The 13,862-nt window shown below is 43.3% G+C and overlaps 1 protein-coding gene across 2 annotated transcripts in view; it reads left to right on the top strand.

Annotated features, from left to right (window-relative positions):
- The window catches only part of IL1R2 (interleukin 1 receptor type 2), a 36,695-nt gene extending 23,373 nt beyond the window's left edge, over positions 1 to 13,322 (top strand). The window contains exons 4-9 of one of the 2 annotated variants that reach the window (XM_034952028.3): positions 808 to 988; positions 4,556 to 4,730; positions 7,096 to 7,158; positions 9,446 to 9,581; positions 11,024 to 11,166; positions 13,134 to 13,322. In XM_034952028.3, coding sequence (XP_034807919.1) covers positions 808 to 988; positions 4,556 to 4,730; positions 7,096 to 7,158; positions 9,446 to 9,581; positions 11,024 to 11,166; positions 13,134 to 13,300 — 865 coding nt within the window. In that variant the 3' untranslated portion in view covers positions 13,301 to 13,322. The remainder of the gene's footprint in view (positions 1 to 807; positions 989 to 4,555; positions 4,731 to 7,095; positions 7,159 to 9,445; positions 9,582 to 11,023; positions 11,167 to 13,133) is intronic. The other variant, XM_008967426.5, reaches the window with a different exon arrangement.
- Positions 13,323 to 13,862: the final 540 nt, after the last annotated feature.

The following is a 13,862-nucleotide window of genomic DNA, read 5'->3' as shown; positions in this document are numbered from 1 at the left end:
CTAAAACTAGACTTCAGTTGGTAAATCATTCCCCAAAGGAGCAAAGGGAATATTCCTTTTTACGGAAACAGTGGCTCTTGGGAAACAATCTCTGCATGTGGATATGGTTTCCTGGATCATGAAGTTGGAGTATGCGGGGGCTGGGCTCAAGGAGCTCCACAACCTGGAAGGCATAAGCCCTTTTGAAGAGGACTTGGGGATTTCTTAATGAACCTTGGTGGCATTAGAATCGGGCTTGTAGACAGTCCTTTGTGAAAAACACAGAATATGCTTTTTTCTGTACAATTATGTTACGACACTTTTTGCCCCCCCAGTGTTCGAAAAGATCAGGGACAGAAGTATTGCAATATAGATGCTCCTTGACTTACAATGGGGTAAATACCAATAAACCCATTGTAAGTTGGAAGTAGCGTTGTCACTTAACTTAAGTTACCACTTAACACTTAACTTACCGAACATCACAACTTAACCTAGTCTTCCTTAAATGGGCTGAGAACGCTTACATTAGCCTACAGCTGGGCAAAGTCATCTAACACAAAATGTATTTTGTAATAAAGCGTTGAATATCTCATGTGATTTATTGAATACTATACTGAAGTAGGGTTTCTATTGAATGCTTGTTGTGTTTGCAGCATTGTAAAGTCAAAAAACCCTAAGTTGAACCATCTTATGTCGGGAAACCATCTGTACTAATCCAGAAAATGCAGATGCAGATTTTAATAGAGTTGGGGAAATGATGCTTAATTTCATTTAGCTTTACTTTTATTTTGCCTTGCCAGTTATCTTTTTTTTTTTCTTTTAAATCAGAAATGCTTCTTACTGTGACAAAATGTCCATTGAGCTCAGAGTGTTTGAGAATACAGATGCTTCCCTGCCGTTCATCTCATACCCGCAAATTTTACCCTTGTCAACCTCTGGGGTATTAGTGTGCCCTGACCTGAGTGAATTCACCCGTGACAAAACTGACGTGAAGATTCAATGGTACAAGGTACGGCTTTCAAAAATGCCATTTTACTAAAATGTGTTTTCTTTTTTTACTAGCCATAAAAGAAAGACATAAAATATCGATTTTCTGAAGACAGTGCACACACACACACGCACAAACACACACATGGTTTGCCGTTCATATCTGTGAGTTCCACATCCTGGGATTCAACCAACCTGGGATTGAAAATATAAACAAACAAATAAAATAACAGTACAATACAAATAATACAAATAAGAAACCAACACAGTGCATCATCTACTGTCACATGCTGCATGACAGTCAACAGTAGGCTGCATGTACAATGGTAGTCTTGTAAGATTACAATGGAGCTGAGAAATTTCTATTGCCTAGTGACGTCATAGCTGTCTCAACATCATAGTGCAAAACATTACCTTTTCTATGTTTAGATATGTTTATATATACAAAAACTGACCACTGTGCTCCAATTGCCTACAGTATTCAGGACAGTAACATGCTGTACAGGTTTGTTGCCTAGGAGCAGCAGGCTGTATCATGTCACTTAGGTGTGTAGGAGGCTCTACCATCTAGGCCTGTGGGAGTACTCTCTATGACGTTCACACAACAAAGAAATCACTTAAACTGTTTCTCAGAATTATCCCCATTGTTAAGTGACACATGACTGTATTTACACAGGGCATTTACATTGTATTAGTAATCTACAAGTAATCTAGAGATGATTTAAAGTATATGGGAGGATATCCGTAGGTTATATGCAAAGATGACACCCCTTTATATAAACCACTTATGCATCTGTGTTTTGGCACTCGTGGGGAATGTTTGCTGAAACCAATCCCCCAAAGAAACTGAGGGATGACTGTATTTTAAAGAATTTAAAATGGCCGTAATTAATATGTTCTATTAGTCCTTATGTGGGTTGAGTAAAGGTACTTGAAATAGTGATTTGTGAAGACAGAGTACATAACAACCGAAGGAAATAGCTTTTTACTGTAATTTGTCTACAAAAATGTAGAAAAAAGCTTACATAACAATTTTATAGACATATTAAAGGAGTTTTTTTAAAAAGCACATGACAGCTGGGTGCGGTGGCTCACACCTATAATCCCAGCACTCTGGCTGGCCAAGGCAGGTAGATCACCTGAGGTCAGGAGTTTGAGACCAGCCTGGCCAAAATGTCAAAACCCCATCTCTACTAAAAATAAAAAATTAGCCGGGCGTGGTAGTGGGTGCCAGTAATCCTGGTGACTCGGGAGGCTGAAGCAGGAGAATCACTTGAGCCCTGGAGGTGGAGGTTGCAGCGAGCCAAGATCGCGCCATTGCACTCCAGCCTGGGAAACAGTGAGATTCCATCTCAGAAAAAAAAAAAAAAAAAAAGCACATGATAGCAAACTTTTGGGTTAAGGGAGCAAATATGAACACAATTTCTTCCCTTGTCTGGTTGAATAGATGTTTGATGTGCTCACTGCTCCTAGTGAGAACATCAGATATTGTCATTAGATATTGCTTATCTAGACCAGGGGTTGGAAAACCATGGTTGGGCCCTGGAATCAAGTTGTCTCCTGGATTTGAATGGCTCACAAGCCAACGATAGTTGTGACTTTTTTAAATGTTTGAAAAAAAGTAAAAGAAGGATATTTTATGATGTGAAAATCATATAAAATTAAAATTTCAGGGTCGGTAAATTAAGTTTCACTGGACACAGCCACATCCTCTTGTTGTACTGTCTGTAGCTGCTTTCGCACGGCCTAGTTGTGATGGAGACCCTGCAGACTCCAAGATCCAAAATACTTCCTATTTGGCCCTTTCCTGAAAACATTGGTCAACTCCTGATAGAGACCCTAGATTGATACTGAAAAGTAGTTATTGGCTTAATCATTAATGAGAATTAACCCTTTAACTGACAATAGGTTAAGTAGTTGGCTGGTTTGTAACTACAGTATCTCTATATAGGATATTGATTTAATATTAGAAACTTTGAAATGATTTTCTGAAAGTAGAGGAAAGTAGCCAGCTCCTATGAATAAGCTGGCTGAGCTCTAGAATGTATTCTCTCTCTCTCTCTCTTTTTAATAGAGATAGGGTCTCACCCTGTTGGCCAGGCTGGCCTCGAACTCCTGGGTTCAAGTGATCCTCCCGCCTCAGCTTCCCACAGTGCTGAGATTATAGGCACAAGCCCCCAAGCCCAGCCTAGAATGCATTCTCTTTTGGTTTGGGAAAAGCATAAAGAGGACAAATGAAAGTTTTTACCTGGAGAGGAAAGAGCACAGGCTCTGGCGTCAATGGGTCTGGGTTTGAAACTCTGTTCCTTCTCTGATCTGTTGTGCAGCCGTGGCCGAGTGACTCCACCTCTCGAACCTGTTTCCTCTGTAAAGTGGCAATTAATAACTTTCACCACCTGGGATTGTTTCAAAGATTAAATGGAATCATGTGTATGAAGCACCCGGTGCAGTGCTTGACATATAAATGGTGCTCAATAAATGTGCATGGACAAAGATGTCATAGTGATGCTTAGTAATATTTATTCCCTTCATAATAATGCTACCTATTACTGCGCATGTACTATATCCAAGCCTGTTCTAAACTCCCTGACATGCAACCCGATGAAGTAGGAACTGTAAATATCCCCCCTTTTTACAGATAAGGACCCATAAGGATGTTCCCAAGATCACACAGCCAGTAGATGGTGAAGTCAAAACTGAAACCCAGTAGGCCAGTTCCCATACACCACTGGAATGACTGTGGTGCTGGGCTCTATTTGGCATTTTTCATATTTGACTACTCATGCTTAGAACAATGAAATATCTCCTTTCAATTGAATATGTTCTAAAGTGGTACTTCATGAGCCATGTGGCAATTTCAATTTTATCTGTGTTCTTGTTCGGAGTAAGATTCTGAAATGACTCAAGGTTATATTTGACTGTTGCAAACATTGAATAATCATGATTTTGAAAGTGATGTCCCTGAGAACATTGTGTGCTCATTAGGGTGTTTTTAGAAATCCCATTCCGCTCTTTCTATTTCCTGGAGGCCTTGATCTTGAGGATTCTATTCTGCAGAGACCCCAGAGAACCTTGTGCCCATATAAAAAGTGTGGACTCGTTTCCCCTATTTAGTTTTTCTTATAACAGAAATTTTTCTGTTACTGACTCACAAAATTGAAATGCTTTTTAAAGTAATTACTGCAACGTCATCTCTTCTGAGCATTGTTGTCCAGCTCATCAGGACGATTTATAGTGCTCTTCCCAGATACTTCCTAAGGCCTGAAGGTAGCAGTCAGGACATAAACATATTTGTATTTTAGATGGCTTACTTTGTCAAAGAAGAGTTCGTCTCTTTTTTTTCCCCTTGGACAAATATGCTCTAACTATTGTAGTTAACCAAATCTAGCAATTTTATTTGTTTATACGTTAACAAATTCCTTCCCCTAATAATACAGTCAAAATATGCCCAAAGTACAAAATTGGCAAAGTAAATACCAGGACAATTCTTGGATTGCAAATCCCACATTGGTTGATAATGATGATGTAATTCATAGCCTTTGAGATGTATATTGGTATAATGTCAACTTAAAAAAAATTTTCCCTTAAGGATTCTCTTCTTTTGGATAAAGACAATGAGAAATTTCTAAGTGTGAGGGGGACCACTCACTTACTCGTACACGATGTGGCCCTGGAAGATGCGGGCTATTACCGCTGTGTCCTGACATTTGCCCATGAAGGCCAGCAATACAACATCACTAGGAGTATTGAGCTACGCATCAAGAGTAAGTACTTGCCATTGAGGCACCTATCTATCCCGGTTCAATAACAAGCATGCAGAGAACAAATGACGGTGCATGTAGAATTCCTTGCAGGTCTTTGGAATGAAGGATAAAGGAAAACAGATCCATCAGCTCCCCTGAAGCATCAGGTTAATAAGACGTGTGTGATACTTTGAAAGGTATAAATCAGGGTGTTGCTCTGAGAACAGGTGAATGAATTGGGCAGGTTATAGGGTTGCAAGATGAAGGCTAAAACACACCACTCAAGAGAGTCAAACAGTGGCTTCTGTAGAAGGTACCCTTGGAAAGTGTCCTGTGAAGCTTTGCACCTATAGGGCTAGAGGTCACCACATGCTGTAACTTTATGTTCAATTTTAGGATACTTCAATTTTATTGGGTATTCTAACCAGAGAGCTAGCCTTGCACATCCAGTGGAAATTGCCTTTTATTTGTCTTCCCTAAGGTGGGTCTAGCTGCCCTTAATAGCGATATTTCAAATAGTCAGAGCTGCCATTGATTAAAATGAGTTTCGTTTGAAAATGCTGTTTTGAGCAGTATTGGCTATTGTTTCACATTTGTCCAACATTTACTCCGTACCAACTGTGTGCCAGACATGGAGACAGGTGTAACCATGTGTAAATACCGGACTTTGCCTTGGAGAGTGGGCCACACTTCTTTGTTTTTTATACTGAATAATGAACACAGCTGGGGTCTTTTGAGGGGATTTCAGAGAGCTTCAGCAACACGCTAAGTTTAAATAATTGGTCTATAAGGGGAAAATATATTTTTCTCACAGAGAATCCAGAGATTCAGTTGCACCGCATTTTCCCACGGACTGAGGTGTCCTGATTGTGTTTGTTTTACAGTCCTGTGAGGATTCGTTCATATCAGCTCCTTGCTTCTGGACAGGCCGCTGACTCAGGTCTCCTGAGCCTTTCCGTGGACCGGCACGGTCCTGTCTCTGCGATACTGTGCATGAACACTAGGGGGCAGCCGCCCTACGTGCCTGTCTGTGTTGTGATCCTCCCAGGATCTCAGTGGCTCTCAAGGGGTGGTCCTGGGCCAGCAGCGCCTCGTCACCTGGGTACTCAACAGACATGCAAATCTCGGGTCCCGTGGAGACCTACTGATTGAAACTGGAGTCTGGGGGCTGTCATCTGTGTCTCACAAGCCCCCGGGTGATGCTGGGGACCCTCAAGTCTAAGAAGCACTGAGATCCTGGAGGCTTCTTTCTCTCCCTGGATGCCCCAGCTCCATAGGGCAGCGCGTGACTTTGAGGGGAGGAAAAGGCGTCTGGCCGTGGTCGAAAAGCCGTCTGCCCCTCAGGCTGTCCTGCCATGCTGTCTAATGTGTACTCATGTCAGGATTTCAAAATGCTGTTTCGTGGAAGTGAGGATGATGAGGCCCGTCGTGGAGACAACTCACGGCCCTCACCCCCCAGGTGTCCTTTTTGCTCATTTCAGGGGCCTCGTTTCTTTCTTTCTTTTCTTTTTTTGTTTTTTTGTTTTTTTTTTTGAGGCGGAGTCTCGCTCTGCCACCCAGGCTGGAGTGCAATGGCGCGATCTCGGCTCACTGCTACCTCTACCTCCCGGGTTCAAGCGATTATCCTGTCTCAGCCTCCTGAGTAGCTGGGATTACAGGCTTACGCCACCAAGCCCAGCTAATTTTTGTATTTTTAGTAGAGACAGGGGTTCACCATGTTGGTCAGGCTGGTCTCGAACTCCTGACCTGTTGATCCACCTGCCTCGGCCTCCCAAAGTGCCGGGATTACAGGCGTGAGCCACCGCACCCGGCCACCTCCTTTCTTTACGTTGGCTCTAATCCCTTGGAGATCCACTTCTGCCTCTCCAGAGAGTTTATCTCTTCAATTAACTAGGCCTCTGTGGCCGAGGCCAGGTTACACACTAGCCTTCCAAATAGATGTTTCTTGAGCCCTGTGCCTTTTCTAGAAGAACTGAGTCTTGAGTATTTTGTGGCAGGCACTTTGGAGAGGTGGAGAAGGTATTTTAGGTCAGGTCAAGTTTCGGGGAAAATCTATCTCGTGGACCTCATAAACATGATTGTGTTCAGGAAGTCTGGGAGGGAAATGGTTAATTGTTTATCATAGAGCAAGGACTGAAGACCTCCTGTCAGCGGAATGTGTGTTTGGCTGTGGCCTCTTCCAGTAATTGCTCTGCTGGGAAAGTCATTGGCCAAGGATGCTCGATTTTGTAGAGAGCCTGTTTCCTTTGCCAGACAAAGCCTGACTCTCATAATGACTGGCCATACTGGAAAGGATAACTTAGTTGATTAGCCAAACAATGACTTGAACCACAGCGTCAAATGAAGGCTTTCCTAACGGAATCTCTTTTCCTTACATCTTTCTCAGAAAAAAAAGAAGAGACCATTCCTGTGATCATTTCCCCCCTCAAGACCATATCAGCTTCTCTGGGTAAGGCCCACAAGGACCATGCATTCCACGCACCTGTGGGGGTGCCTGGTATCCCAATGCAGGGGGCTTGGGACCCTTGCGTCTGCTGATCATACCTGCTCCTTGGGTGCAATGTGCCTGGGTGGAGACCTTAGAACTCCAGTGTGTGAGGCTGGAATAACAAGTGTGAGGAAATATTTCCCTTTGGCCAGTTTGGTTAGAAATGGCATAATCTGAAAACAGGTATACTTTGCTTCATGCAAAGCCTACCTATAAAAATCTGAATGTGAAAATCTGAACGTTCTGGCAGCAGTTATCAACTGCATGAGAAGATGAACAGCATGAACCCCAGGCAGAGCCAGCACCCTCAGTGTATTTAAAATAATTCACATCACCAAAACTTGGCTGGCGCTCTGCCTCTCTCTAAGACTCCATTTGTAAAGTGGGCTCAGCTGTGGTCAGTTTCTTGTTGCCAGAAGAGCTGGTAAGCTGGTTGAATGGTGCCATGAAAATGACCAGTGGGGCTTTCTGCTTTTCACTGCATGTGGTACAGTCCATCCTGGCCAGCACAGGTCCACACTAGTGGCCAGTGAGGGTATATAAGTGTACTGTACTAACAACCGACTGATGCTAGTGGTGGGGCGGAACTGATGTTTATTGAGGATCCACTATGTCCAATGGGATCCCATTCAATCTCAACATAGACCCTGTAGGTTTTATTCTCTCAATTTTCCAAAAGGAAAAAGCCACCCAGGGCATCACGTTGGCTCAGTGGAGGCCAAAAGGCCATGCTCAGAGTCAGGCTGGAGTTCAGATTCAGGTCTGTGTGCCTATAAAACCTGCACCCTTTTATGTGTTTGTTTCTGGGTAGTGTTTTTGTAGGTCTGTTACTCATTTATGAAACCCTGGCTGCACAGTCTTTTAAAAAACAATTTATTTGCTTTTTCCTTTTGTTTAGTGCTGGTTTAAATTTTAAATTTGAATTGGAGGCCATAGAGGAGGAGGGGTTTTGTGCAGTTGCTGGGACTGCTGGCTGGCACTTGGGTTGCCACTGCCACAGTGCAGTCCCCATGGCTGCAGCTCTAGGAAAAACCACCTGGAAATCTGGGGCAATGGGCACATGGGTGATACCTACTGGAGCCCCAGTGTTCTGGCTCCCTGGGGCTTCCCAGCCAAGTTCCAGGCCCAGTTCCCAATCAGTTGCTTTGGATGCACTGGAATGGGTGGTGGGGCCACGTGACACTGATTAGTAGGTTGTTACGGCTGAGGAAGATCTTTAAGGTCATAGGAGTGGCATAGGATGGAGAAGGGCTGGCATTCTCAACCCGTGGTGGGGCCAGGTGCATTAAAAGACACACCACAGGGAGCCGTATCACCCACGAGGAAAAAACAAGTGAGAAGGTTTTCTTCTTCTTTTCCTTCTACTCTTCTTTGGTGAATGAAAAAAAAAAAATTTCCTATGATTGAGGCAGGGGGACCCAGTACATCACACTGCACAACTGCAGAGGGCACCATCTATAGAAAACACAGAGTTTTTGGCTGGGCGTGGTGGCTCATGCCTGTAATCCCAGCACTTTGGGAGGCCGAGGTAGGTGGATCACGAGGTTAGGAGATCGAGACCATCCTGGCTAACACGGTGAAACCCCATCTCTACTAAAAAATACAAAAAAAATTAGCTGGGCGTGGTGGCGGGTGCCCGGGTCCCAGCTACTCGGGGGGCCGAGGCAGGAGAATGGCGTGAACCGGGGAGGCGGAGCTTGCAGTGAGCCGAGATCGCCCCACCGCACTCCAGCCTGGGCGACAGAGCGAGACTCCATCTCAAAAAAAAACAAAACAAAACAAAACAAAAAAAAAACGAGTTTTTAAAGAAGGGTTGATCCCCAGTCAGAGTCATCTGGGAATGGAGAGTTCCCAGGAGAAACATTAGAGCCAAGACCAGCTTCAGGCAAAGAGAAAGAATCCACACATTGATCTGGATTTTCTGAGGTAACTGAAGTGAGGGGCAGAGGAAGTCGGCTTGAATTTAGCATGCCCCGTGGGAGCGCAGGGGCCCTGGTGAAGCCATTTAACTTCAGGTGCCTCTTGGTTTTTGCCTGCCATGAAGACCAGTTGTAGGAACCAGAGGTACTTCGTAAATAGTAAAGCTCTGTGTGAACAGAATCATTTGAGAAAACTAAATTTTCTACCAAGGAAAGAATTGGGTGGTGAGGGGTGTTTGAGAAGCCGAGGAGGGACTCAGGGCTCAGGTTTGCTGGTGGGTGGGAGGTGCTGGTTCTGCAGTTGACGTGCTGTGCCTTGCTATCCACAGGGTCAAGACTGACAATCCCGTGTAAGGTGTTTCTGGGAACCGGCACACCCTTAACCACCATGCTGTGGTGGACGGCCAATGACACCCACATAGAGAGCGCCTACCCGGGAGGCCGCGTGACCGAGGGGCCACGCCAGTAAGTGGGCCAGGGTCTTCTGTTGAGAACTCTGTGGGTTTCGCTCTTCCTTTTGGAGACAGTTATCACTATGACCCACATACCACATTAAAAGTTACTTTTTTTGATTCCAAACTGTTGGATGTTTAGAATTTAAAAAATTGTATTTTGCTAAAAATTATCTTGAGAATCAAACTTTCTCTGTAAATACTTAAAAGTTGAGTTGCAGTTGACATGTTGGTATTGATGTTGCATTTTGTAGCTGTTTCATTAAACATTGATCCTTTTATTTTTGCAAGTTAAAAAATATTTTGGAGTTCATATCTTTCCATTTTCCACTCTGCAACCTGACTATCAAACATTTTCATAAACCCTTAAAAAGACCCTGAGACCTAGCCACAGTATCTATATTACCTCTTCTGTTTCTCAGGGAGCTGTGGGCTGCCACACTCTCTAAGGGATGTTAATAATTAAAAAAAAGAAAGAATTCAGTTCTCATAAGCAGTCATCTCTAGAAAATGTTTTCTTACTCTGAGACTCGAACAATCAGACCTTTTGTAAGTGGGAACTTGTTGCCTGTGAGGGAGACCATTCAACATTCCAAATTGTAACTCTTTTTAAAATTACAGTTTTGATACTTTGAATTAGCCTGAGCTTTTGCTTGCCAAATGGTTGTGTTTTTTGAAAGACTTATCACAAAAGATCTTTCTGGATGTAATTTAGTGGATAAAAACTATGTGTGGGTAGCACAATCATGTGCTTGCAAGTTCTCATTGCGAAAGACCTGGCCACAACTAAATGCCCATCTCAGCTTACTCATATGATCCACTTACTTAAAGGAACCTATATTCCCCCTACAAATAAAACAAAAATATTCCTAGTGGATCCACTCATCTGTGTTTTTATTCACACTAACAGATAGTAGTGAGGTGTCTACAGATTCCTCTAACACTATAAATGGCAGCGATCCTGGCCACAGCCATTCCCCTGGGCTGTCTGCAGGTTTCCAGAGTGACAGTCAGCAGTAGAGATGAGAAGAGACGGCACCACTGAGGGCTGGAGTCCTGGAAACTCCCTGCCCTTCAATATACAAGTGATTTAATGGTGAGGGACTCAAGTTTCCTCAAACTAGACGTTTCTGTTCCCATGACTTTTTTTTTTTGTTGTTGTTGTTCATTAAGAGACTTAAAAGATGAACTTCCCCATTATCTAACCCTGTAGTGTAACAACTGTTTGATGCCAGTGACCGCCAACTTCAGTGACACTAAGGCCTTCGGGGACAGGCTTAGAAACTGTCCCAAATGAATCACAAGTATGGTGGCAAGAGCTCCTAACTTTATGAAACTTGAAAACAATAAAAGCGCAATGGGTACTTCTAAAGGAGAGTGTTTGGATGTCTACGTTGTGAAAGACAAGCTTGCATTTGATACAATCATAATTAAGTGAATGTTTTTTTAACTCAGGGAATATTCAGAAAATAATGAGAACTACATTGAAGTGCCATTGATTTTTGATCCTGTCACAAGAGAGGATTTGCACATGGATTTTAAATGTGTTGTCCATAATACCCTGAGTTTTCAGACGCTGCGCACCACAGTCAAGGAAGGTATGTATGTATTTTGGGGAGCACTATAGGAGAATATAACATGTTGAATGTTCCATGGATACTAGACAAATCTACTTGTTCTCCAAATGATTCCATAGAAATTCCCTTGCATTGCCTGCTAGTGGAGAGCTGAAAAGAAACCTCCCATTTTTAAAGAGTTTTGGTAGGGTGGAGGCTGGACTTTGGGAGATTATACTCAAATGAAAAATTTAAATAGCAAGCTGATTTTTGGAAAACGGATGAAATGGTTCTACAGTAAACTTCAAAATACTCTGTCTGCATGTGGCTCTGCCTTGGGTCACTGATCACCTGTCTTCGCATGGCCTCTAGAGGAGGGTGGATTGTTCTTTATCCTGAAGATGAGAAACTTCATCCTCTAAGAGCTGGGGATTGGGAGCTACCCAGGGTTCAGGGCAGCTTTAGGGTCAAAGTCATTATATGACCGGAAATAGGTACAAGGCTACAGCCAAATCAACCCAGTGTTCATTTAAGGACATTTAAAAGGAAGAAGAGGAAAACCCACATTATCGTTTTTGATTAAATTGATTTCATATCAATGTTTAATTGTTGAGCAGGAGGGAGAGCTGCCTTGAATGTAGTCTCTGTTGACAGCCTGTAGCTAATGGCAGGCAAGCCAAAGTGATTCCCAGCATCTCAGTGATGGCTCGTGGACAATCTTACAGCAATAACATAAATACAAATTGCTCCAGGTCTCCATGTTTTGCTGGGGAGGCAGCCACAGACACAGTGTAAACTGGAAAGCCAATGATGTGTTCCAGCCTCAGGACAGGGAATGGCACCCAACTTTCCTCCAACTGTGCGCTGTGCACCACCAGCCTCACACTCACCTGAGCCACTGGTTACAAACACAGATCTCTGGACTTACTCCAGATCCACCCTGTCAAATATTCCTAGGGAGAGGCTGCAGCCTGTGACTCAACAAGCTCCTTTCACAGTGAAGTTTGGGAATGAGGGCACACATGTGAAGGGTGGCGTTTCAGATCATTTCCAGCAGGCTGGGAGAGATGGTGGTTGTACACATTTACCCACAAAAATCAGAATGTTCCCTCTCGGGGTCAGATTAGTGAGCCCAAGGAACCTGTGGTTTGTCTGGCCCTGATGCTGGGAACCTTTAAAATTTTCCATAACATGAGCCTTGTCCCTGCATGTGGCTGGCCGTGACTGATCCAGGGAACACAGGCTGTAAGTCTTTCACCAGGACTGAGAGGTGTATTCAAACAGCTGCCCAGAAAATTACAGCTGAACTTATTTCTAATCTTAGTGGGGTTTTAAAATGTGAGAATCCTCTGAAGCAACAGGCTGAGGTCATGTCGATTCCTGGATGACTAAACAGACTGTGATAGATAATAGCTTAAAAATGCAGGATTCTAGTCTCATCAACAATGTGTCTGATAACACTCTGTTCTCACATTTGCTTTTTAACTTTTTATTCAGAATCTCTTCCTGTATTTCCATAACACAGAGACGCCAAGGAGCAGAACATAAAATAGCTGGACCCAAGCAATCGTGTTGGCCCCTGCAGCTCCATTATTCAAAATTTATTTTCCTTTGCTACTTCCTTTGATCCTCATGACACCCATGCTCATTAGAAAAGGGCAGATTGTTCCTGGCTCTGTCACAGTTGGCCAACTGTGACATAAACAGACAGCATCTTAAACGCACAGTGTCCCACTGTTGGAACAAAGTTAAACCCTCAGCACTTGCCCACTTACCCTACGACGTTTCTCACAGATTTTGCCCTATCACGCTCGTTTCTCTAATGCCACAGACATCACTCTCAAATATCCTCCATGTTGGTGTGAGGGATGTGCTTTCTGAAAATCAATGCACATTTATCAAGAAAAACAAACTCCAATTTCTTTCTTATCTTGTACACCTGCATTGCCCTGTCCTCTTGTACAGTGAGAGACTGTTCAGCTCCTGATGTGACTCTGTTCTTCCCACAGCCTCCTCCACGTTCTCCTGGGGCATTGTGCTGGCCCCACTTTCACTGGCCTTCTTGGTTTTGGGGGGAATATGGATGCACAGACGGTGCAAACACAGAACTGGAAAAGCAGATGGTCTGACTGTGCTATGGCCTCATCATCAAGACTTTCAATCCTATCCCAAGTGAAATAAATGGAATGAAATAATTCAAACACAAACTCCATACGTCTTCTCTTATGGAAGTGGCTGTGTCTTTTTGAGGGACTCTGTTCTTTGCCTCAGTTGTCTACCAAAGGTGCCACATTTATAGTGGCTTTGTAGTAAAGGACTAAAGTCCTACATTCTGTATTTTTTTTCCCTAAAAATCAGTGACAACAGTAGATGTGCCTGTGAGTGGGTGTGAGTAGCTGTCTGCTACTTGTGACCTATTTAACAGAATGAGGTGCTCTTAGGCCTGCATGAGAGTGGAAAACATCTACATGAGTTTTGACATTCATTCAACAAAAACATATTATGAGTCTATTTTGACTAGACTGTATGGGAGATGTTGTACATACAGTAATGGTTAAGACATAGTTTGCCTTTCAGGAAGCTGGTTGTTCATTTTGAGACTGAAAAGAATAATTTAGTGCTGAAGCAGAAGAATCAGCAAGAATTGGTGAACTTTTTTGGAAAGGGCTATCCAAAAAATAGTAATTAAAAATACACACATTGGAATGTATTAGTGAACTGAGAATTAGACCCAACTT

The sequence above is a fragment of the Pan paniscus genome, chromosome 12 (assembly GCF_029289425.2).
Source record: "Pan paniscus chromosome 12, NHGRI_mPanPan1-v2.0_pri, whole genome shotgun sequence".
NCBI classification, from domain to species: Eukaryota; Metazoa; Chordata; class Mammalia; order Primates; family Hominidae; genus Pan; species Pan paniscus.
This window is presented reverse-complemented; position numbering and strand designations above follow the sequence as displayed.